This window comes from Erpetoichthys calabaricus, chromosome 4, assembly GCF_900747795.2.
Source record: "Erpetoichthys calabaricus chromosome 4, fErpCal1.3, whole genome shotgun sequence".
Classification (NCBI taxonomy): domain Eukaryota; kingdom Metazoa; phylum Chordata; class Cladistia; order Polypteriformes; family Polypteridae; genus Erpetoichthys; species Erpetoichthys calabaricus.
This window is the reverse complement of record NC_041397.2, coordinates 188,430,496-188,457,302: the sequence shown is the minus strand read 5'-3', so window position 1 is coordinate 188,457,302 and position 26,807 is coordinate 188,430,496. Positions and strand designations below refer to the sequence as shown.

General features: G+C 39.4%; 1 protein-coding gene across 3 annotated transcripts in view; it reads right to left on the bottom strand.

The window, feature by feature from the left end:
* Positions 1-26,807, bottom strand: part of rasa3 (RAS p21 protein activator 3) — a 310,651-nt gene that overhangs the window by 137,439 nt on the left and 146,405 nt on the right. For all 3 annotated transcript variants that reach the window (XM_028800053.2, XM_028800054.2, XM_051926869.1), the window contains exons 4-5: positions 15,561-15,655; positions 5,879-5,955 (exon numbers count right to left, since the gene is read on the bottom strand). In XM_028800053.2, coding sequence (XP_028655886.1) covers positions 5,879-5,955; positions 15,561-15,655 — 172 coding nt within the window. The remainder of the gene's footprint in view (positions 1-5,878; positions 5,956-15,560; positions 15,656-26,807) is intronic.

Genomic DNA, 26,807 nt, shown 5'->3' with positions numbered 1-26,807 from the left:
TGACGTTTTCATTATTACCTTTGTGTTTGTGTGCATTTTGCTTACATGTCCCTGAAAATGTATAAACTGTAAATATCTTAGGTGGAATGAGTAAAATGACATGATAAGCTAGTAGTGTAATGAAAGTTACCATTTTAGAGTGCCACAGAAGTCAATGGTTTTCTCACTGTTAATGTTGTTAGAGTTAACTTGATGATGCTTGATAAACAGGTAGAAATAATAATATATTGGCATACAAGTTTAGGACATATGTGGCTAAGGGAACCAGGCATCTGTAACAAGTAGAATCAGATGTCTGGCATCTATTAAGAAAGGTTGATTTCCGTTCATTGTCCGAGAATCTTAATTATAAGGTCCTGACCCCATTGTTTTAGATACTGTGTAGTAATTATAACAGTAATGACCCCATTAACCTAAAAACTGGCTCAGTGTGACTAAATGTGGGCATGTGCATATGTGTGGTGCCCCAACTTGCACCCACTGCTGCTGGCATACTCTCTGGCACCCCCATGCAACCTTATACTGGATTAAATGTGTATGAAACTGAAAATAATTATAATCCTTCGAAAACAATGAAGACCTAAAGCAGTTTGATTTAAACAACTGTCTGTTTATTCCTCTGCAAAAACAAAACCTTAAACATGCCTGATATTTACTACATGAAACAACAGCCCCTCCCTGCTCTAGGGTGGGACAGCAACTGCCAACTGACCCAGTTAAGGTGGAAAAAAAAATATTGCAGTGACTTGTCTGTCAGTGTGGTCTATTTGCAAACCCACAAAACCTTCTGCAAGGCAATTGTGATTCTGACAATCTGTAAGACTCATTGCAGGTGTCATGGTGGTAAAAGGAAACCTCTTTTTTACCATCAAAAGAGGCAGCAAAAAAAAGAAAAGAATAATGAACAAATAAACAAATAATGTGGTCTGTGCCAGAGTGCGGTTTACTTCTTACTTCTCCACCAAGTTCACCAGTTCTCTACTTGACTTGTTTCACTGCTGCTGTGACCAGGTTAGTTCACTCAAGTGGGGCAAAAGTCACTTGATTTTAAGCAGCAGCTGCTGCTTGCAGTCTTTGACCTTTTCCAAGTATGGAACAAATCCTAATCTAGTTCATTTTCCCCAGTGAAACACAAAACTTGTGACTGCCTATTTTTGAGGCTCACAAAAGTTCTGGGTTCAGTTGACAGCTTGATGTCACTCTTCAAGTGTTTCTAGAATTAGCCAGACAGGGTATAAATACAGGCACAGAAATAAAATTTAAAACTCTAGTTTAAATCAAATGGACAAGTACTTAAAGCAGAAGCAAGCTTAAAGCGACAACCCATAACAGCAGAAATAAATCCAGAGAAATTCAATTTTGAGGTGTACTTTTGAGCCAGCTCCTCCAGGCCACTGTCAAAGTTTGTTCCACAGCAACATTTTCAGGAGGGGACAGAAAGTGCAAAAGACATGGCATGACATTGGAGGTCCACTGCAAGAACCCATTCAGGAGAGCTAGAAAATAATAGAGAGGCCTGCCTCTTCCGGTAATTTTCTGGAAACTAGAAACCAGGAACCAAAGAGGAGGACAGTTAGTTCACCAATGATTTTGGCCATCGAGACTACTCTAGGGTACCTACCCTGTGATGAACTGATGGTCAGTACTCTTCTAATTGAGAAAGGTTGTACTTATTTTGCCATAAAATTTTTTTTCCATTTTTATTATACAAGAAATGTGTTCCTCTTTGTTAACTGAGGGCACAAAAGATTGAAAAGCAGGTGCCTTTTTGGTATTGCTTTATCATTTTCTGGAAAAATAAACAATGTGGAATGAACACAGTATTTGAGAACTTTGTGTCTTAGTTTGCTAGGCACACCCATAGCAGTCAACACATCCTGTATGTTTTTTATATAAAGTATATAAAATACATAGTAATGAGACACATCTCTGTTTACCATCCTAACCTGGAACAGAGTGTCACAATCAAAATATTTAGCAAAAATGACTGTTTACTATGCAAAACTACATGAAGCACAAATGATCACAGATTCCAGTTTCAAGTACGAAAATGCTGTGGATCAAAAAATGCTAGTGAGACTATTTCAGAAAATTAAATTTTTGTAAAGAACTATTGCTCAAACATACATCCGTAGGAAAGATGAAAGTTTTAGAGGATGGCAAATACTTCAACAATTCTCTCTAACACGTTAGCTTTTCATTTGAACCTGCGGCTCACAGAAGTATCAAATAAGCAGAACCTAAGCCAAATGTTAGCTGTCTTACTGGGCCTTCCCACATAACTTTCAGGTTGCGGTGTATCAGATGGAAAGGCATGCACACTTGCCCACCATCAAAACACTATCTAGGTAACAAGCATCAAGAAAACTCCTGCTCATCCGCTCCTCTCTCTCCACAACACTTTCTTTACTCCCCGTTCATCACATGATTTCAAGTTCAAGAAGCCACTGGGCAGGGTTACTTATGAAGTAATCCCTTAAACACTTCTGTGGTCAGGTATACCCAAAGAAACTTCTAAGTCTTCTGATTGTATTCCTGAGTCCTTGTTTCTAATTAAAGGGTCAGGCACCCTTGATGGCTTCCATGATCTCCACTATAAGCTCATATGTTCCCAGTAGGTACCCCTTGCTGCAATTGACCAGTCTGATGAAATTCTTTTGCTTTGTGTCAGTTCTTCATGTACTCCCTCTCACATGAGTACCCTTGGGGTCCCTACTTTCCATGCACTATTTATTCATGCAGAGTATATTACTACTTAATGGCTGTTTATTCACCCTGGCACAAGAAGCTCCTCTCCAGTTACAATAATAAAAATAAAATGGCCTCCTAGGCTTTATGAAGTTCTTTTAGCAATCTAATGTGATGTGGGAAAAGACAGCAAAGTTAGCCCAGATTCAAGTAAGAAAATGTTGTGGATCAACAAATGCTAGTGAGACTGCTGAAGAAAATTAAATCTGTGTAAGGAACTATTGCTCAAACATACATCTACAGGAAAGATGAAAGTTTTAGAGGATGGCAAATGCTTTCCTCAACAATTCTCTCTAACACCTTACCTTTTCATTTCTACCTGCAGCTCTGGTGCAATAGTGTTTTTCCTGTTTTGCTTAACAAATTTTAAAGCATTCGTCTATTTTCATAACCTGCCTGTCCTGATCAGGGTCTCTGGAATGTGTAACTGTTGGTGACAGTAGCAGGTGTATGAAAGAAATATATATATATGATTTCATTCATGTCATGGAATAAGCAGTGTGAGAAGCAGCCCGGACACAGACAGACGGACATCGTATTTTCACCCAACACACATTTATTATATATATTTACAAGGTTCATTGTTGCACAAACCCAGTGCCTCCTGCACCAATCCCCCAAAGTCCAGGCCTCTCTTTCCAGTGCCTCTTTCCTTCAGGCCGCCTCCACTCCTCTCCAACACAACTCTTGTCCACTTCCACCCGACTCCAGTCTTCTTCCCCCCAGCACTTCTGAGGTCCAGGGCTCTCTAGGCACTGGGGCGCCCCCTGGCGGTGACCATGGGCCCCTACAGGGTTGAGGGGCGGTCGCCCCCTCGTGGTCTGGAGGAGGCATGAGCCCTCCTCCTGTCTTCCTGGGCATCCTGGCTGGGTGCCACCCCCAGCCGCGTGCCACAGCAGTTACTATGAAAGTTTATATAGGAACCTGAGAAATGTATAGAATACTAAAAATGTACTTATGAACTGGAGCGATAATTTAAACTTCTACCTAAGTAGATGTGAAGGTGCGAGTCAGACATGTTAATTCATAAAGAACATGACAGACAGATAGACACGAATGTGATGTTTTAAGGAACATTAGAAATGTAATCATCTTAAATTACAAAATATATAAAATGGTAATTGAAAATGCAAATAAATCCAAAGATGTTATTATGCTTCCAGACAATAACATAATAGAAAATAAATGAACCTCTTAATGTATAAAAAAGAAAAAATGGTTTCAATATCATAATTTTTCAAAGTAATGTACAGTGATCCCTCGCTATATCGCGCTTCGCCTTTCGCGGCTTCACTCCATCGCGGATTTTATATGTAAGCATATTTAAATATATATCGCGGATTTTTCGCTGCTTCGCGGGTTTCTGCGGACAATAGGTCTTTTAATTTCTGGTACATGCTTCCTCAGTTGGTTTGCCCAGTTGATTTCATACAAGGGACGCTATTGGCAGATGGCTGAGAAGCTATCCAGCTTACTTTCTCTCTCCCTCTCTCTCTCTCTCTCTCTCTCTCTTGCGCTGACGTAGGGGGGTGTGAGCAGGGGGGCTGTGTGCAGCTGCTTCCTGAAGGACATGCTGCACGGAGCTTCGCATACTTAAAAGCTCAAAGGGCACGTATTGATTTTTTTTTTGATTGCTTGCTTTGCACTCCTTTGAAAAGGAAGATATGTTTGCATTCTTTTAATTGTGAGACAGAACTGTCATCTCTGTCTTGTCATGGAGCACAGTTTAAACTTTTGAAAAAGAGACAAATGTTTGTTTGCAGTGTTTGAATAACGTTCCTGTCTCTCTACAACCTCCTGTGTTTCTGCGCAAATCTGTGACCCAAGCATGACATTCTAAAAATAACCATATAAACATATGGTTTCTACTTCGCGGATTTTCCTATTTCGCGGGTGGCTCTGGAACGCAACCCCCGCGATGGAGGAGGGATTACTGTAATTCAATATTTTATCCTAGTGTAAGATACAATATTATAGTAATAAATAATGTTTGATTTTTCATATCACGTAGTGTTGATAATTATTCTTCTGCATATTAACTTGTCTTTAGAATCTTTCCAAGTCTTTAGAGTCCTGGTGCTTCCTGTCTTGCTATATGGTTGCGAGACATGGACGCTATCCAGTGACCTGAGACGAAGACTGGACTCCTTTGGTACTGTGTCTCTTCAGAGAATCCTTGGGTACTGTTGGTTTGACATTGTTTCGAATGAGCGGTTGCTCATGGAGTCCCGAATGAGACACATTACCTGCATTGTGAGGGAGCGTCAGTTACGGCAGAATGGCCATGTGGCACAATTCCCCAAGGGTGATCCAGCTTACAGGATCTTCATTGTTGGAGACCCGAATGGCTGGACCAGGCCAAAGGGTGACCCACGTAACACCTGGCTGCGGCACATAGGGGTCATTTCTGGAGGGTGGGACTGGACCACGTGTCTGCCTGGGGGGTTGCCAACCGGAATCCCGAGCTGTTTGTCATGTGGTGGGTGCGGCAATGCATTGTACTAGTACATGTTCCCCAACTTGACATGATATTTACTTTTACATGAAACATAAATAAGATTAAGATAAACATACAGTACAGGCAGGACTTGAACGACAATGCTATGATTTGTAGTTAAATGTGCTACCATCTGTGTAATTTTGCAACTGCCATTGACAGGCACTAAGGCTACCCTTTCCAAACTATTATATGCAAAATATCACTGCAGTTTTCTCTGGTTTCTTATCACAATTAAGTAAACTTTCACAATGAGGTTAGATTTTTGTGGGCCTCTGGGCCATGACGGTCATCCTTTAGTGAAAAATGTTTTTCCTTGGGTTATCTGCAAATAGCCAAGAATTTCACATACACACATAATTTCATAAAAAAAACACAAGTACATCTTTTTTCTTCACTTTTTTTTTTTACAGAACCACTAAATGAATGTTAAAAACTGCTTGAATTTCTAGTGTACTTCATGTACTCCTCAGATCTTTATTTTGATTAGTCAGAGTCATTATTTATTCCTGGCAAGGTAAAAAGGCTGTCACTTCATTGCATCAGTCACAAGTATTTGGTGGCTGTGGCTCTGGCTCTCAAGCATGGAGCCAGCGCTGTGATGGAAAGTTTGAGGCAAAGGCTCTTACTCACCGTGCTGCAAGTTTATGGCATATGTTACCGTTGTCTGTAATAACTTCACTTAATCGAAGCTCCAAGTGTACCTTACCCTGCCAAACAGAGCAGAAAACCATATCAATAAAAAAGACTTTCAGTATTAACTAAAGTACAATTCAGCCAAATTCAAAAGGTCTAATTAAATGAGTAGTCCCCCATTATGATTTTTTAACACATAGTCAGTGAAATAGTTTACATCACCCTTTGCATTACTGCACTCCATTACTTTGCAAAAAAAGCTTTGTTACAGTTGATACTTCCTGAATTAATAAAAGTGGACTGAAGGTGCTGATCCTAATCATCAGAGGCTAAATAAATGGTTTATTGAAATGATGAGTTGACATATGAAAAGCACGACACACCATAAAGGAATACAATCCTACATGAGATTTAAGGAAAGATGGCTCGACCTGTTAGAGACCGGACTAATTCTTTTGAGTCCTAGGTAGAGAACACAACAGAAGAGGAGAGTGCGTAGGTCACCAGTTATATGTACTTATGCAGCCAAAGGCACAAGATGACCACCAAAAACTAGGTGCATTTTATTCTGATGTAAATGTGCATTATATTTTAGAAACCAGTTTAACTTTTTAAATGGAAATAATGCCAAGACAAAAGAAAATTTCATCTTGTACCCAGCCTTGTCAGATTTAGAATTGGAACACAAAAGAATGAGTTAACCAAAATTGTTTGTCTACAAGTCACGCAATACAAAGAAAAAAAGGGACTAGAATTTTGAGGGATGTACAAAAAGTAATAAGCATCTTAATACTGTATATGAACAGGAATTTACTGTACATCAATCAAATCTGCATTCCCTTGGTGTACCTCTTTACAAAATCCCAGTATCAAACAAAACATTTTGACAGTACTTTAGAGGTCTGAAGAACTCCTATCCATTTAACTCTGCTCCAGGTGAGCATAAACAGTGACGCATCACACCCTAGAAGGCCTTTTTTGTGTTATCGTCACAAATCTATTCTCTATTATGAGCTCAATGAATTGTTTTTTTGTTGTTGCTTTCAGTATGAGCAGTTAGTCTCTTCTGCTGGAGCAGCTCCAGGTTGGTGCGAGGACACTTGCATACTCTAAGCTAGGTGCCATACAGCTGTCAAAGTTGTCAAGAAACTCTATAGTCCTACTGAGAAATTTCATTGACATGGAGATTGACAGAAATTATTGGAAGAATTTGATTTGAAGACATCACTCCCTTGATCAGATTTGTTTTTATTGAATTCTTGCTTTAATCATGCATTGTGGGAGGGGTGTTGGCTGGACAGAACTGGGAAAGAGACGCAAAAAAAAAGTGAGGACATCTTGTAAACAACTGGCAGCTACTTTTTTTCTAAATCTTTAACCTCTGGAATTGTTTTTTTCTGTGTCTCAGAATGATCAGGGACATAAATGTTTTTGCAGCCAGTGTACCAAGGATAGCCAGTGCTGCTAATTTACTTCAGTGACAGCAAAGCACTCATCACACTGAAGATGCGGCAAACAGTAGTTACCAGAAACTTGAAACACACTCACAGTACTGCTGATGACACCAAAGTGGGGTCCTTATAAAGATCTATCAGAATTTCTACGGTTTTGAAGATCTGCACTAGAGCATGTTCATCTTGTCTGGCAGAGACAAATACATCACAGCCACTACTTTTTAAGTACTTTCATCATCATGTCTGTCTGTCTGTCTCTCTGTCCACATGATGCAACTTGCAGTATTGCTGACAATGTTCTTCAGCAAACAGTTTTTGTTAGGATATCACGTGCACTTTGTACACATTTTTGAAATTTGAAAATTTTCTACTGAAAAAGCATTGGCAAATTTTCTAAATCATTTACCTTAAAACAGAGAAACATTATGTAAGAACTTGATTACTGATTAAATTACTGCTTCACATTTACTATTAATCCTTCAATGGCCTTCAGGCTGTTTTCTTGACTGGTTGGACCACTTTTCAGTTTCTTTTTATAGGTAGTTAATAATTGTACCATTGCATGTTCACAGTTTCCTCATTTGCACATGGGACAAAGCCTAATACTTATTATGTTACAGGAATGGCATAGAAACTTCTTTTTTTTTTCTTAGCCCGAGCCTCTAATAACTGTAATTGTTGTAAAGTGGAACAGCTGGAAAAAAAGGTAGAAAAAGGAACAAGGAAATGAAGAATAATTTTAATGGGAGAAGCAAGAGAGTAGCCAGGCTGGGGACAAACACTAAAAAAGAGAAAATTATACCACTCTATGTAAACCGAACTGTTATCTAAAAATCACTGTCAAAGATCTACATTTCTTGCCTTATGCCCTTCCTCTACCTGAACTAAGATTGCAAAGGTTCATTCTGAACTGTCTTCGATCCAAAGCTATGATGCAATAGATAGCACTCTAACATTGTATCGATCATGTGGTGTGCTAATGACAATATGGTCACAGCTTTAGAAAAGCACGAGAAGATGGCAACAATCGTAGGAAAAACAGTAAGCAAAATAGTTTTGCAATGACATTAAAAAATTATAAAAATTATTAACAAGGTCAAAAATAAAACAAAATTGCAAAAAAAAAAACACATTTAGAGGCAAACCTACCTCAAAATGTCAAATTCACAACACCCAATACTTTTCAGAAATACATTTTTTTCAGGTTAGTGTGCTAAAACTCGCTCCTGATAAGAACTGCAAATGTCTGAGTGCCTCTTTCCTACTTCTGTGGCCTGATCAGCCGGCAGCTGCTGTGCTCCATGTGCACTGGCCTGAGGGTAAATACAGAATGTGCCCAGTATTACAGCAAGAATAATGAATGCAAATTCACTGGGTGAAAGGAATGGTTTGGACATTAATTACAACGATTCTGGGATATTTGGATCGCATTGTGACATCTGTTTATGTTTAATAAAAGCACACAAACATACACACCCCGCCTTTTCTAATTTGCTATTCATATTTGTATCACGTTGACTCTAACAAGATGATGATCCAGGGTTACAGGAATCAAAGCCATATTTCAGTTTTCATGTTCTGACTCTGCAGTGTTTTCCGCTTTACGCGAACAACCTGTAGGAACATGACTTCCAATTTAGATTGGTGTTCAGTCAAGCTCAGATGTAGTCTCCCTGCACATTCATTACATTCTAATGCTCTGGACCTGAGATCAAGGTTATTGAAATCTCTCCATTTGTAGATCAAAATTATACTTTCATCAATTTGAAGGGCCTTTCATTTAATGAATCAGATTTATTGGGTGTAACCCCTAAGCTTATGAGGGAAACAACTGGCAGTATTATTGAAACATTTTGTACTTTTTCAGATTGTGCAAAAATGGGGAGCGATTGGAAGGACTCTGGTTCTGGTGCGGGATAATGGTTACGGGTTTTTTATTACCACCATTATACATGGGTGAATCAAAAATTATCCACACTCCAGTTATATTAAAACTTCTGTTGGCAGCACTGTCTTATCAGCACTTTCTGTACAAGGTCCCTGTCTCCCCAGTCACTGCTGTGCAGGTATGAGGGTGTTACATCAGATTAACTGCGGTGCAAGAAACAATGGCTGCCCCATTTGTGATTTGCACGAAAGAAGAGCAACATGCAGTGATTCATTTTTTGTGCTCTAAGGGTGTGCCTGGTGCCGATATTTATTGAAGACTTTGTGCACAGTATAGAGAAAGTGTTTTGTCGCAAAGAAGTGTGTATGAATGGACAGAGAAGTTTGAGGAAGGTCACGCAAGTGTCAGCCATGAAGAAGGCACCAGACTGCCGTCCACATCCACAACTGATGACACCATTGAGCATGAGTCTGTTGAATAGACAAGTGACAGTAGATGATGTGGCAAATCATTTACAAATCAGCCACGGCTCTGCCTATGCATTAATTCAAGCCAGAGCTGGGTTTCAAAAAGTTTGTGTGAGATTGGTACCGAAACAACTTACAGAAGAGCACAAACAGAAACATTTGGATATCTGCAAATGAAATTTGGACAGATACTCTAAGGAAGGTGAAAGATTCTTAAAAAGAATCATTACTGGTGACGAGACATGGATTCATCACTACGAGCCTGATAGTAAAACAGCAGAGTATGGAATGGAAAAATCCTCAATCGCAGACCAAGAAAAAGTTCAAAAGTCAACCATTAGCTGGAAAATTGATACTTACAGTTTTCTGGGATTCTCAAGGGCCAATATTGGAACATTATCAGGAAAAAGGTTCAACAATCAATAGTGCTCATTACAGTGAGATGATGAATGTTGTTAGTGCATATGCACCGCAAGTTAGGCGTGCAATGGGTGAGAAAGAAGATTTTTGGAGTGAGTTGGATGAAGTGATGAACAGTGTACCCAAGGGACAGAAAGTGGTGATTGGAGCGGATTTCAATGGGCATGTTGGTGAAGGGAACAGTGGAGATGAGAAGGTGATGGGTAGGTATGGTGTCAAGGAGAGGAATGAAGAAGGTCAGAGGATAGTGGATTTTGCCAAAAGGCTGGACATGGCTGTGGTGAATACGTATTTTAAGAAGAGGGAGGAACATAGGGTTACGTACAAGAGTGGAGGATGATGCACATAGGTAGATTACATCCTATGCAGAAGAGCTGATCTGAAGGAGATTGAAGACTGCAAAGTGGTGGCAGGGGAAAGTGTAGTTAAGCAGCATAGGATGGTGGTCTGTAGGATGGTGTTGGAGATCAAGAAGAAGAAGAGAGTGAGGGCAGAGCCAAGGATCAAATTGTGGAAGTTGAAAAAGGAAGACTGCAAGGTTGAGAAGGTGAGACAGGCACTGGGTGGTAGTGAAGAATTACCAGACAATTGGGAAACTACAGCAGATATAGTAAGGGTGACAGCAAGAAGGGTGCTTGGCGTGACATCTGGAAAGAGGAAGAAGGAAAAAGAAACCTGGTGGTGGAATGAGAAAATACAGGAGAGTATACAGAGGAAGAGGATGGCAAAGAAGAAGTGGGATAGTCAGAGAGATGCAGAAAGTAGACAAGAGTACAAGGAGATAACGCGCAAGGTGAAGAGAGAGGTGGCGAAGGCTAAAGAAAAGGCGTATGATGAGTTGTAAGAGAGGTTGGACACTAAGGAGGGAGAAAAGGACCTTTACCGATTGGCTAGACAGAGGGACCGAGCTGGGAAAGATGTGCAGGAGGTTAGGGTGATAAAGGTTAAAGATGGAAAAGCACTCAAAAGCGAGGAGAGTGTGTTGAGCAGATGGAAAGAGTACTTTGAGAGGCTGATGAATGAAGAGAAAGAGAGAGAGAAGAGGCTGGATGATGTGGAGATAGTGAATCAAGAAGTGCAACGGATTATCAAGGAGGAAGTAAGGACACCTATGAAGAGGATGAAAAATAGAAAGGTCGTTGGTCCAGATGACATACCTATGGAAGCATGGAGGTGTTTAGGAGAGATGGCAGTGGAGTTTTTAACCAGATTGTTTAATGGAATCTTGGAAAGTGAGAGGAGTGGAGAAGAATTGTACGGGTGCCGATATTTAAGAATAAGGGAGATGTGCAGGACTACAGTAACTACAGGGGAATAAAATTGATGAGCCACAGCATGAAGTTATGGGAAAGAGTAGTGGAAGCTAGGTTAAGAAGTGAGGTGATGATTAGTGAGCAGCAGTATGGTTTCATGCCAAGAATGAGCACCACAAATGCAATGTTTGCTCTGAGGATGTTGATGGAGAAGTTTAGAGAAGGCCAGAAGGAGTTACATTGCGTCTTTGTGGACCTGGAGAAAGCATATGACAGGGTGCCTCGAGAGGAGCTGTCGTATTGTATGAGGAAGTCAGGAGTGGCAGAGAAGTACGTAAGAGTTGTACAGGATATGTATGAGGGAAGTGTGACAGTGGTGTGGTCTGCAGTAGGAGTGACGGATGCATTCAAGTTGGAGGTGGGATTACATCAGGGATCAGCTCTGAGCCCTTTCTTATTTGCAATGGTGATGGACAGTTTGACAGACAAGATTAGACAGGAATCCCCGTGGACTATGATGTTTGCTGATGACATTGTGATCTGTAGCGAAAGTAGGGAGCAGGTTGAGGAGACCCTGGAGAGATGGAGATATGCTCTAGAGAGGAGAGGAATGAAGGTCAGTAGGAACAAGACAGAATACATGTGTGTAAATGAGAGGGAGGTCAGTGGAATGGTGAGGATGCAGGGAGTAGAGTTGGCGAAGGTGGATGAGTTTAAATACAGTGGACCCTTGACTTACGAACTCAATTCGTTCGCAAGGGCTGGTTGTAACTCAAGTTGGTTGTAAGTCAAGACTATTTTTCCCATAAGAAATAATGGAAATACCTATAATGCGTTCCGAACCTCCCACAGCAACACTTACTTAACCTTTTCATAATAAAAAAGGGTTGTATAATGTGCATAATTTACCAAAACACCAATAATTTTTCTAATGTACTAACCAAAAAGTTATAAAAAGTGCCTAGCCTACCAGAAACAACAATTTCATACTGTACTCACCATTTAATTTGACATCTTTGAGCTGCAGGAAGGGAGGAGGAGGAGAATGAAATGGAAGGTGGTTATTGTTTGGAAGGAGCCTCCTTATACAAATTTTTTCTTTCTAAAATTGTTGAGATGGTGGATTTCAAACATGCTGTACATATTAGCGAGATCGGTCACACGAACACCACTCTCATATTTCCGCACAATTTCCTTCTTCGTTTCGATTGTGATCGCTTTCTTTACCTTCGTTACCTTCTCTTCCTTCCTTAGCAATTATCGAAAAAAATTATATAAATCACTGCACTGACCGAAATTACGTCCACAAACACATGTATCTGGGCTCCGACTGACGCTTACGAACGGCTGTTTGTTTACAATCACGCAAGTGGATACACGTGACCACATTCAGGTCGTAACGCAAGATGTTGGTCGTAAATCAAAACAAAAATTTTGGTTCAAGTTGTTCGCATGTCAGGCCGGTCGTATATCAAGGGTCGACTGTACTTGGGATCAACAGTACAGAGTAATGGGGATTGTGGAAGAGAGGTGAAAAAGAGAGTGTAGGCAGGGTGGAATGGGTGGAGAAGAGTGTCAGGAGTGATTTGTGTCAGATGGGTATCAGCAAGAGTGAAAGGGAAGGTCTACAGGATGGTAGTGAAACCAGCTATGTTATATGAGTTGGAATCAGTGGCACTGACCAGAAAGCAGAAGACAGAGCTGGAGGTAGCAGAGTTAAAGATGCTAAGATTTGCATGGGTGTGACGAGGATGGATAGGATTAGAAATGAGTACATTAGAGGGTCAGCTCAAGTTGGACAGTTGGGAGACAAAGTCAGAGAGGCGAGATTGTGTTGGTTTGGACATGTGCAGAGGAGAGATGCTGGTTATATTGGGAGAAGGATGCTAAGGATAGAGCTGCCAGGGAAGAGGAAAAGAGGAAGGCCTAAGCAAAGGTTTATGGATGTGGTGAGAGAGGACATGCAGGTGATGGATGTAACAGAGCAAGATGCAGAGGACAGAAAGATATGGAAGAAGATGATCCGCTGTGGCAACCCCTAACGGGAGCAGCCGAAAGAAGAAGACAGTGAGATGCTCACTGAAGAACTAAAGCCTAAACTTTGGACAAAATGCAAAGGACTGTTATCCAAGGGCATTGTGTTCTTGCATGACAATGCACATCTGCACACCGCTGCCAACACTATTGACACTCTGGAAGAACTTCATTTTGAGGTGTTACAGCTTCCTCCCTATAGTCTTGATCTTGCCCCATTGGGTTATCACCTGTTTGGTTCCCCTGAAAGAAGCCCTATGAGGATGAAGATTCACGTCTGAGGTAAAGACAGTGTGTGCATTTGTGGCTTACAGTTCAGCCTAAGACATTTTTAATAAAGGGATACGAAAGCTAGTTGACAGATGGACAAAGTGTATTGAAAATCAGGGAGATTATGTCGAAAAATTATGTATTTGTCTTTTCTGAAAGTTGACTAAAATAAATCCTTCAGCAGGAGTGCAGAAACTTTTTTGACACACCCTCGCATAAATGGCTATTTTTGCTTTGACATTAACTCTTTCTTTAAGCAGACTACTTCATTTTTTGGGTTTGTACACCGACTGTGAATGCAGCATTAATTCAGAGTGTAGGCTAGTGGCAGAATATACAGAACATCCTGAGTTTTCCAAAGGCCATTATTTTTCCACAGAAGTAGCTATAGACAGTCAGATTGCTTATTGGCTAGAAACAGAGCAGACAGCAGCAATGAGGACCACCTCTTACAAATCACATGGGAGTTTCCACACCTCTACCTGTACTTCCCTCTCTTACAAGAAAAAACTTAACTTTTTGTACAACTGCCGTTTATTCCTAATCACCTTAGAGATTGCATGCAATAGTTTCTGTAAACAATGGAGAACATGTTTGGATTTAAACTATTCTTTAATAAAAATAATTTCTAAATTTAATAAAAAATAAAATAAAGGATTTAACTTAAAAAGATGTACAACAGAGGTCTGCAAATGTTCAAGCAGCACCCTATGCACAATATATGTTACCAGATATTTTAATGCATTACTATCATACTTTTGTGTCAATGCTCTGAGACTAATATATAAGAATAAAATAAAATATTTATGGATAGCAAACCTAAATAGAGTCTCTAGTTATGCTTTCAGTCAACATCCAGTCTGAAAAGGTTGTGGCACTTCCACAATTTGGAACACTGAGAATATGATAAAAATAAGGACACCATTATTGTACTTTTAGTTGGCTGGGTGGTAAGCACTATACAATACTCCAGTGTATGTTATCGTGCCAAGATTTAACCATTTGAAATCTGTGACTGTTCTTATGCTTACTTGACTGGAAATATTAGGGAAACAACCTATAAAAAACATACATGAATTTGAAACAAAGAGCTTGTGCACAAATTTCATGGAAAGATGTACTGTATCTATCATTAAATCTAGGCAAAGAGTGAGTCAGTCAGAAAATGAATGAGGTGATGCAAAATTTATAAGGCTATAATGAAACTATTTTTAAAAAGTCAAGATGTAATGGCACTGATTTTATTAAATGAGTTCAGTTTTAATATTTTGACTGGAATTCTTGACTGTACACTTGGAAAACACAGAGCATGTTTGTAGGCACACACATTATGAAAGTGACTTGTTTACAATGCATATACTGTATCTTCCAAAAACATTCAGGAAATAGAGAGTATATAGTATTATAACAAAATGGCTTATTTTTGCTTTTATTCACACATATAGCCAAATACTGTTTGATACTAGCAGCAGCACCCGGTGTTGCCCAGGTAAGTCATTTTAAAGCAGAACTATCTAACTTCTATAAATGGTGTTTCTTAAAACATTCCCTCCCAAAGACAAATTGAATTAATTAATTTCAGGGCTCAAAATCTGGAAAAAGGCACTCACTGTAGTAAAAAGGAACACCCCCCACCACTGCAAAAGTACCCCTAGGGTCAAAATGTTAGGTTCCAAAGTGGATTATTATCTCTTCCTGACAAAGTGGAATACGTATGCAAAATTTTGTTGAAACCAGACCAAGGGTGTGGAATTGTATAAAGAACAAACACACAGACATTGAGCTTTATATATTAGAGGCAGAAATAAACTTGTACAACGTATAAAACCTAAATTAAATAAGAGACCCCTGTTTCATTCAGATGTTTCAATGTTCTAGTACAATAATTCTCACCTGTACTTCAGAGTCTGCATCCACATGCTGGAGTGGAAACCATGTGTCTTGTCCAGGTTTGCTCTGAAGGTTTTCTTTCTTGATGGCTACCTTCCCTAAAATATAGAAAAGACATTTTATTTTTCTAGGTGGAAAGTTTTTGTCCACACAATTAGATTCTCATTATGTTCTTGCAGTACAGTGAATTTCACAATGTATAAGGTGAACCTCAAATCCAATCTATTGCAGATTCACAAAGTATTCAGGCCCCTTCACTTTCTGCACACTTAATTGAGTTATAAAATTCATTTTAAATTGATAAATATGCTATTTTTGCTTGTCAATCTACTTTCAATAACACATAATGATAAATAAACAATGGTTTATGAAAGATGCTGCAAATTTATTTAAAACCAAAACTGAAATCTCTCATATATATATATATATATATATATATATATATATATATATATATATATATACAGTAAGTATACAGTCCCTTATTTCAGTACTTTGTAGAAGACCCTTTGGTAGAAATTATAGCTTTGAACCTTTTTGGTAAGTCTATACAAGCTTTGCACACATGGTTTTGAGCAGGTCCTAGGAGGGAAAAGGAGTGTCCTAGGAGAATAGGGAAAATTACTGTAAAAGGGATTAGGATTCTTGATGCCTCAATGCCTATTCTCTTATTTCCCATAAGGCACTGGAAGAGCTCACACAGGACATGCCCACAAACATCACTGGAAGTTCCAAGTCAATGTCTGAAAGTGAGCAACGCCCATTCTAGCTATGTACTCCTCTCCTTTTTTCCTCTTTGTCCTAACATTTGCCCCTTGTAGGTGCAGGGTCCATATGTTTACTCGCCTTTCTCCAGTTGACCCGATCAAAGGCATCCTCAGGGTGATTTTGATGTACTGCATGTCTTCTCTTAACCTGTTTATCCAACGCTTCTTTGGATGGCCACATGGTCATCTTCCATCCAAACTAAGACATAAGGCCATCTTAGCCACTTAATTTCTACTGTAGAATAAAACACTAAGGTCTGTATGTGGCCAGTCCCTGTGAGCCATCTGATTGGTCAGTTTGGCTTTGGTGACATGATCAAACGAGTTAGTGCGAGTGTTAGACACATGAGAACGAAATATGGTATAGGAGGCATGCAAAGAGAGAGAGAGTCATCTTCAAAGACAGGAAGTATAAAAGTGGACAGGAGGAGAGAAGGGCGTCTCAAAAATAAGGACAGAGTCTGAAAGGCAGGCTTTACAGGAACACACTCAAGAGAGGGAGCATCGATGAAGAGAGGTTCACACACGTAAATACAGAGGAAAGGTGCTGAAAGTACAGCTAGAGCGAGAGACCGCAAATATTTTTAAATTATTCTATTACCTATCTTCAACAGGTAGTGTGGCTCGTATATAAGTATAAAGGGGGAGGCAAAATTAGGTAAGAGAAAGAAATCATTCTCACAGACTGCTCCAGACCATTTATTTTAATATATTTACATTCTTCTAACTGGGGACAGATATTGTATGTTTTCTGTGCCATTGAGGATGCTTTTTAGTAAACATTTAGTTAACTGATGCTAACAGGACTTGCATTTGACTATTAGTAACTGTTGAGAACACAGTGGAGTGCACGAGGATTATCGTGAGCACGTTAAAATACCAAAAGATGATAACAAAAACGAAGATGTAGACAAGGATGTAGAAAAAGGGTCAAAACCATAAGATCAGGCAAAACCAGACAAGCAGGAAACTAAAGAACAAAATGAAATTTAAAAGTCAGGGGCAAAGTGAATTTGAAAGTAAAACACAATTCTTACCACCAGGGCCTATTTGAAAAATAAGCTAACTGACACTGAGGAGTTTGAGAACAGGTTTATCCAGAGATGATTAATGCATACTGTGATCGCCATTGTATTTATAGTTCCATCTCCATTACATCATTTGTGCGATGATTATAGCCATGTGATCATCAAGATGGTGCCATGTAAATAAAGAAACTAATTGAATTAAACTTTGTAACCATAATTCCAAATGTACAATACAATACACATCAAAACTTGAATCCACCTGAGGCCACAGGTCCAACACGCCCTCGACCCTCTGCAGTTCGCATACCAGGAGAAGGTGGGAGCGGAAGATGCCATCATCTATATGCTACATTGATCCCTCTCCCACTTGGACAGAGGCAGTGGCGCTGTAAGAATTATGTTTCTAGACTTCTCTAGGGCCTTCAACACCATCCAACCTCTGCCCCTTAGGGACAAGCTGACAGAGATGGGAGTAGATTCATACCTGGTGGCATGGATCGTGGACTATCTTACAAACAGACCTCAGTATGTGCATCTCGGGAATTGCAGATCTGACATTGTGGTCAGCAACACAGGAGCGCCGCAGGGGACTGTACTTTCTCCGGTCCTGTTCAGCCTATATACATCGGACTTCCAATATAACTCGGAGTCCTGCCACGTGCAAAAGTTTGCTGACGACACTGCTATCGTGGGCTGCATCAGGAGTGGGCAGGAGGAGGAGTATAGAAACCTCATCAAGGACTTTGTTAAATGGTGCGACTTAAACCACCTACAACTGAACACCAGCAAAACCAAGGAACTGGTGGTGGATTTTAGGAGACCCAGGCCCCTCATGGACCCCGTGATCATCAGAGGTGACTGTGTGCAGAGGGTGCAGACCTATAAATACCTGGGAATGCAGCTGGACGATAAATTGGACTGGACTGCCAATACTGATGTTTATTATTACAATAGCTATTTATAATAAGTACACAGCGTGTCTGTGATCAAAGATATCTTCAATGGTTTTATCTCTTGGTTTGCTAAAAGCCTCCTCATGGTCATAGTGTATAGGTGAGAGTGTCCTCATATGCAATGGTCCCCGTCTCAAGGGTTTACTTCAATAGGGGGTGGACAAAATAATGGAAAGACCAGATGAAAAAGGAGTCTAATTTTTAGAAAAGTAATTCACAATTACAAAAGTAGCTGCAAAGTTGAGTCAAACTGAGTTCAGAGAGGGTTGACAACTAGCTTATTGAGAGGGGAGATTTCACAGCAACATGAAGGTTCCAAAAAGGCCAAACAATTGATGTGTGAATTGCACTTTCTTTTTTAAATAATGACAGCATACTCCAAACATAGAAAAACACCACTGACAAAGACAAACAGCAGGCAAAGATTGAAGCCCACGGACAGGGAGAGACACACACTGTACAGGATAATTGCTAAACGCCACAAAATTACAACCTCGGAATAACCACTGAAGTGAATCAGCTCCTTTCTGACGCAGTCTCCAAAAAAATGTATGTGGTCAAGGTCACAAAGCAGAGGGCGCTGCAGTTTATGGAAGTGCTACCATTCAGATACTACCTCTGTCCAAGGCCAAACACACTACAACACATAATCTGGTATATGGAGCATAAAACCTGGACAACTGAGTAATGGTAAAGGTGATAGGATTTGATGAGTCATCTCTTACCCTATTTCCAATATCTGGACAGATTTATGTTAGGAGAAAGCAAAAGGGTGACTTCAACTCACAATCTCTGTTGTCAGTAATTGATCTGCGTGGATATATAACATCTGAGCAATATGATGCACACACTATTCCCTCATGATGCTCCCCTATTCAAGGAAAAGAATACTAAACTAATTTAAGACTGGCTTTGGGAGCAGCAGGATGAATTCAAACACCTTCCGTAGCCTCCTCGATCAACAAATGTGAACATCATTGAACCTTCATTGGAAGTTCTGAAGTGCAGAGTGCAAAGTAGATTTTCACTTCCTTTATCCCTGAAAGAATGAGAAGCTTTCCTTCTTAAAGAATGGTGCAGTATCCTCATACACAGCGTTCAGGACTAGTATGACAGCGTTCCTGAAGAAATGAAGTTGCCCTCAGAGACAAAGGGTGTGTTTCTACTCCTTATTAGGTCCTTGATTAGTAGTGTTTTGTTAGGTGCTTTCCTACATTTCTAATGTTGATTCTAATATTGGTTCTAAATCTCAGTTACTAGGAGGACTCCTGACTAGGAGGAGGCAAACAAAGAAAACAAATGTGTTTAACATTTACTAATGTTAAAAAAATGATGGCCTCTTCACCTTTTTTACACAACTCATAGTCTTTAGTAAGAAAATAATTTTAATCAGGAATTTCTTTGATGCTACTGACTTTATACGTAGAATGAGATGAAAACTGAGCGTATAAGCTCGGATGAGGCATCTCTAATGAATGCGCTATACAAAGCTTTCAGATGAATTCATCTGAATTCTGTCTTAGTGGCGCCTTAGTATGGGGATAGTCTATCACTGTGGTCACATTTCGCTTTCATTTTTGTAATGTTTTCTTATCTTTTGTCTTATGCAGGCATGTCTCTGTCTTTGCACTAAATGCATCTATTAAATACAATTGGTGCATAAAATGCTGTCAACTTCAAGCTATTCCAATCAAAATAATTACAGTTTCAATGTTGTTAGGAAAGACAGGCAACACCCGGAAATGAAATACAATGTGGATATTTTGGGGGCCATGAAGTTTTTAGGATACCTTTTATGAGAAACACAGGCCTGTGATGTCAGTATTAAAGAATATGCAGCCTTGAAGCTACCTGAGAGATAATGAAATGCTCTGGGTGCACATACAACAGGGGCCACCATAAAGAAAGTTACCGTGGGGTCCCTGGAATAAGCACAGAGTCATCCATGGACTCTGAGACCGTGCCAGAAGTGACCCAAACTGCCAAAAATCATGGAGTGTGGATTAGGCAATTCTCAACTGGCTGGAGGAAGAGAGGCCAGAGTTATAAAGAGAGAGAAGAAGGGGGCTTCTGAGTTGGTGTATAAATGAAGGGCCGTCTCCATTTGACACATGGACCTAAACCTGTGGAGGCTTTCCCAGAAGGGCAGCAAAATTTTGTTTCTGTTTCCATTTATTTTTAAAATGTGTTGTTCCTCCTGTTATCTGTTGTGTAAAATACATTTTTAGGCTCTGGAAACAGTATTATAATAAAAGATCACTACAAATGTGTCCCTTAATTTTTAAACAGGAGGATAAAAAAAGCTTTAAATGTGAAAATCAAAAGGGCAAATAAGCTTGCTTCTGGAAAAATAAAGATGTATTCACTTTTCACAAACTTCAATCACTTCATCTGCTTACGGCAATGTGTACAACTTCAAGATCTTCGAGAAAGGAAAGCAAATTTTAAATGTTGCCATATTAAAAGCCCAGCATAGGACCATGCATACCTTTCGTTTACTTTTTCTGCTAAAACTGCAAACCGCTGAAACGAAATGAAGAAAATCTTGAGAGGCAGCCAAGTTTTTTTCTTGCTTGTGCCAGTCACAATCCATCAGGCTTCCTCGGCCCACCAAACATTAGCATGTCAGCGCAGTGTGGCATGCAGCTCAAGGAATGAAACAAAGAAAGCACTTCAGAAGGTGGTGTCTTTGTCGATCACGCACTTGGCAATGTAATCGCCCTTTAGCAGTTTTGCTTTTCCAAACTTTAAAATAAGCCGATCTGTACGCTGTTGACATGTTAAGGCCACCATCGCAGTAGATCAGATTTTAGTCTTGGCAGAAGCAGACTTTTCAGCTACTCCTAATTCGGTGCTGTGCAAGGCCTTTCCGCAATAATGGACTTGTAAGCGATGAACTTCAAACTTGGGCAGGATGAAACGTCTGCCAGAATTCATGTCGGAATGCTTCCACTACTTTGTTATTTCAGATTTAGTTTTCTACCTACAGAAGCAGATCAGCTCACATATAGAATTCTCAGTCTGCAGCTTTGAATATTTCCCTGACTAACCTCAACCCCCACATTCAGCATCTCATTTGAGTGCAGTTGCATGTGAGACTTGAAAACAAACAAACTTTAAGTCTGGGGAGAAATAACTATATTGTAAGGGTGGGCATGGGTTGGCAAAAATAACAGATAACCATCTGGGGTGCTGCTATTTGAACACAGAAATCCCCATTTGGGATTTCTAGATTGTATCAAGGGAAGTAATGAAGAAAGTATGTGTAAAGAAAAACTTGAAGAAGATCCATGTGCTTAATGACTAAGCAAAGCATAGAACCAGCAAGAAAAGAGATAATGACTGAAGATGTAGCTGCTGCTGTCTTTGGTAGAGATTATTGTGCAGATGAGTCCACAACTTGAGAAGACTTGAAGATTTTTACAACAGAGCCCGTCGGTATGACAGAGGAGTGGTTCTTGAAACAGAGGTGCTTTTTTTTCTGTGTTTTAGCAACCTCAGCATCCTTTGAAGGGGTAGTTTCCACTACTGGTGTAACTATTAACAGAGTGAGGAGGAGACTTTGCCTTGAGCAAGTGGACAGGCTGGTTTTCATAAAAATGTAATTTAATGTTAGTCGCAGTTAAGCACCAGTGTTTATGTACGTTGTGAGTAAGCAACCTGTAACAAGGCCATATTCATGCTGAGTCACACTAACTATACTAGAGTTTTTAACTGAAAAACTGAACATCAGGTAAGCTAGTTTGTGTTTTCCATTCAATAACACATAGTTTATCATGATGACAGAGAGGGGTGACATGTTGCTTGTTGGTTGAACGTGCCAGTAAGAATTTCATTATACATATGACACAACTACTATTACTACATTGAATAAATCTTGATTTGCATGCAGTACAGTAAATATTCTGATGCAATATTTCTCTAATACATAAACATGTAAGTTGACATTAACTGTATTGTGAACATTAGTTTTTCTTTCATGAGAGGCTCATGTCAACCAAAGTCGATCATATTTTCACCATTCATATTAACGTTTACAAATACTCAAACATCGTCCCTAGTATTTTGGTAAGAGTTCTCTCCACTATAGAATCAAGAACTGTGAACACGGTGTGAAGGCTCTATGGTGGATGTCTTGAGGGGGCTATGACACGAATACAGAAAACTACAGAAAAAAAAGCAGTGCCACGCTTTCAAGTTGTCATCTTTAAAGACTTACCTAGGTGGCAAACAAATATCAGGGGCAAAATGGTAACCAGAGTGACTAAAGTGAAAGAAAACGTGTACTGCTAAAACAAGGAGTCCATTACATGTACTGTAAGTGTGGACAGACTTGGGTAAGATAGTTTCTGTTCTTTAGCTTTATTTCATGAACTGAAGAGATTTGAGTGCAAACACTGTAATCACAACGATAATCTAGGCCAGGGGCTTTCAAACTCGGTCCTGGGGACACCCTGTGGCTGCAGGTTTTTGTTTCAACCTGCTTCTGTTTTAAATTGGACTCCTGGGCTAATTACATGAAGTGTTGTTTTCCAGATTCTGTGTTTTGGCAACAATATAGATATTAGAAAACATTTTTTCATCTTGATTTTCATTCTACTTTTGCAGGTGTTCTAATTGTTTAATTAATCCATTATTTACTAATTAGTGGGTCTGACGCTAAAGTAGCTGCAGCCTTTCACGATTTGGTGTTGTTTGCCTAGGTGTCTGCTCTGCTTGTTTTTGCCATTATTAAGATACAATGAAGCGAGCAAACTGCACAGAGAAAGGGCAAAATATAATATAATTAACAAAAGAGATTTAAGCATTTAAATCTATAGCAAAAACAGAAATATTTCTAAATGTCATATAAATGTAAAAATCATGCTGCTGTGCTTTTCTGAATGTAGAATAGAAGAAAAAAAAACGCCAGCTAATTAAATTTGATCAATTGTTGACACTGATTATGAATCTGGCTGGAACAAAAATCTGCAGCCACAGTGGGTCCCCAGAACTGAGTTTGAAAACCCCTGCTCTAGGCAATGTACAAGTATCTACTGGGAACATTTTCTTTAGTCAGGGGGAAAAAAATCTTAGTAGAGAAAGCAAAGAATTAATACCAGAAGTCCTTAACGTAATAATTTAATTTTATTCTTTGAGATTGATAGTCTTGGCTTTATTTTATGCTGTTCTGAAATTCCTGCTATACCTTGCCCTAAAATAAAATAGTGTTTCATATAGCATTAGTTGTGACTTGCATATTCAGACCACAGTCCAATGGGAACATGTCCCTGACTACAAAAAGCAATCTAAACACAGAGAACCTCCATCTGCAAAAGGATGGAAAGAACAAATCCACAAATAAAATGTATGTCCAAGAAAAGTAATTATGAAAGGTTATCTAAAATCGATAAAAAAATAAAATTAACCTGCAGGCAAAACAGATAGTGTGCCTTTGAAAGTAATCCTTCTGGCAACACTCTTGGCAGAAACAGAGAGAGAGGTTGTGCGTCCAAAGACCAAGACTGTAAATATTTTCCCAGGACTCTGTGTGACAGGGAACCTAGCCTATTGTTGAGAAGTGTAATCCTTCAGTGGAGGGAGTTTGTGATTGGTGGGAAGCTAGTCCAAGTTCTTCTGCAAGAACACCAGGGTCTCACTGGCTCAATGTGCCCGGGGTGTCAGTGGTGGTGGCTGCAAGAGGCGCTCATAGAAGATACAGAAAGACTTATAGATAACTGCTGTTAATGTTCATAGTGGTTATTGTTTTCAGTTTGGTTTTTGTCGGTGTACTTTTTGTTTTTGTATTCTTTTCATTTGTTTATTATTTCAGCAATGAAAGTTGAAATTTCAGACCACAACAGTCTCATGTTTATTTTTTTTCATCAGTGTACAAAATCTCTATGACTAGCTCAACAGGTTTCCCCATCAAGCAATGAAGTTGAGGTTGTTTTTTTTGGAAAGATTAGCTGAATTGCACGGACCCTATGATAGCAGAGATATTCTCTATCTAACCTGAGAAAATCTCTGTACAACATAAGAAAAGTCAAAAAAAATTAAAAAGGTTCTGAATGTATGTGGTTCAATAAGACAAGTTGCTTTAGTTACATCTAAACTGGAAACTCTTTGTATACAGTAATCCCTCGCTATATCGCGCTTCGCCTTTCGCGGCTTCACTCTATCGCGGATTTTATATGTAAGCATATTTAAATATATATCGCAGATTTTTTGCTGGTCCGCGGATTTCTGCGGACAATGGGTCTTTTAATTTCTGGTATATGCTTCCTCAGTTGGTTTGCCCAGTTGATTTCATACAAGGGACGCTATTGGCAGGTGGCTGAGAAGCTACGCAACTTGCTTTTCTCTCTCTCTCTCTCTTGCGCTGACTTTCTCTGATCCTGACGTAGGGGGATTGAGCAGGGGGGCTGTTCGCACACCTAGACGATAGGGACGCTAGTCTAAAAATGCTGAAAGATTATCTTCACGTTGCTACCTTCTGTGCAGCTGCTTCCTGAAGCGACATGCTGCACGGTGCTTCGCATACTTAAAAGCTCGAAGGGCACGTATTGATTTTTGATGTTTGTTTTTCTCTGTCTCTCTCTCTCTCTTTGTGTGCTCCTGACGGAGGGGGTGTGAGCTGCCGCCTTCAACAGCTTTGTGCCGCAGTGCTTCGCATACTTAAAAGCCAAACAGCCCTATTGATTTGTTTGCTTTTCTCTATCTCTCTGACATTATCTGCTCCTGACGCGCACTCCTTTGAAGAGGAAAATATGTTTGCATTCTTTTAATTGTGAGACGGAACTGTCATCTCTGTCTTGTCATGGAGCACAGTTTAAACTTTTGAAAAAGAGACAAATGTTTGTTTGCAGTGTTTGAATAACGTTCCTGTCTCTCTACAACCTCCTGTGTTTCTGCGCAAATCTGTGACCCAAGCATGACAATATAAAAATAACCATATAAACATATAGTTTCTACTTCGCGGATTTTCTTATTTCGCGGGTGGCTCTGGAACGCAACCCCCACGATGGAGGAGGGATTACTGTATAGGTGGTTTGAGAACTTTTACATGAGAGCTGGACTCCCTTCTTCTTTTACATTCAGCCAAATATTAGAACATTAGAAAAATGTTGATGAGAACAGACCATTCAGCCCAATCCTTACCATTTAACTTATCTAAGGTATTATACCAACAGCAACACAGCTATACAATGCCTCACTGTGGCTGTGACCGCCAAGTAAGAAGTCTGGTTTCTTTTTCAAATTTTTCTTCCTTTTTAATCATCATGGTGTGTGTTCAGACTATAGTGTGTATATATTGTGACAGATGGGGGGCGCTATCGCTCCCTTGAACCCTCAGATCAGACGCCAGACTCCAGATAAAAGTCCAATGTTATTTATTTGAACAATAATGTGCACAAAGCACCCTCCCCTCCACAATACTCTTCAATAAAGCAATACATGTTCAAGCAATACATGAACATTTTCCTCCCTTTACAGACCTCCATGGTGTTTAACCTATGGAAGACACTAGGGATTAACACACTTGGAGATCTTTACATATACAATGTTTTTGTAAGAACAATTACACTCCAAATTTAACTTTCCAGCTTAACACTTTTTCCCAATACACGAATTAGAAATGTTGTTAAAAGAATCCGATCGAACTTTCCACATCTCACATCCATATCAATCCCAGAGGCCCTACTGCTAAGTCTTGATAAAGACTCAGAGAGCATTTCAAAAATACAGAAAAATGTTTTAAAGAATCTGCCCTTCAATGATCCTAAGAGAGAAAGAGGCCTTTCAATTACCATCTCTGAAAAGGAGTGCAACTCAGCCATAAAGAGAATACATTCCAGCTCTATATGTGCCAAGGATTTTATAATTCAACTAAAAGTCTGTCATCAATCAAATGTACTGTATCTCATTTATTATTGTCTAAACTGTACCCAGGGCAAGAGCCAACCTGCAAGTGCCCCCATCATGCTCTACCATCACTAGACCAAGTGTTTTAGGAATGCACTAAATTAACATAATTTTGGACAAAAACCTTCTCATACTTCTCAAACAGCCTTTCTGTCACAATCACTCTTAATCTATTAGCAGCAATATTTGGTGTACTCCTGGACTACACTACTAGCACGCAGATCTCACTTAACTGGAGGAAAACCCAACTGATGTTTTATAACTCAGTAGGTAAGCAATGTTCTATATTATCAAATTACAAAAAACCTAATTCTCTTAGACAATTCAAATATCTTAAACTTTTATTAGACATGGCAAGAATTCATTAATATTATTTTAGAATAAGCATGCTGGGTCTGGAATTGATTCTTATACTATTAATTGTTCTAATATATTTAAAAACGTACATTTTTTTGCATGTGTCTCTTCTTTTTCTCTTTCTCTTGGGTGGGAATTGAATCTTGTTATGTTTTTGTTTTTTTTTTCCTTTGTATCTCTATTTTACCTTTGTTTTCTCTCTGTTGGTTTTGAAGTAAATGGTTGTATCTATTATATTAA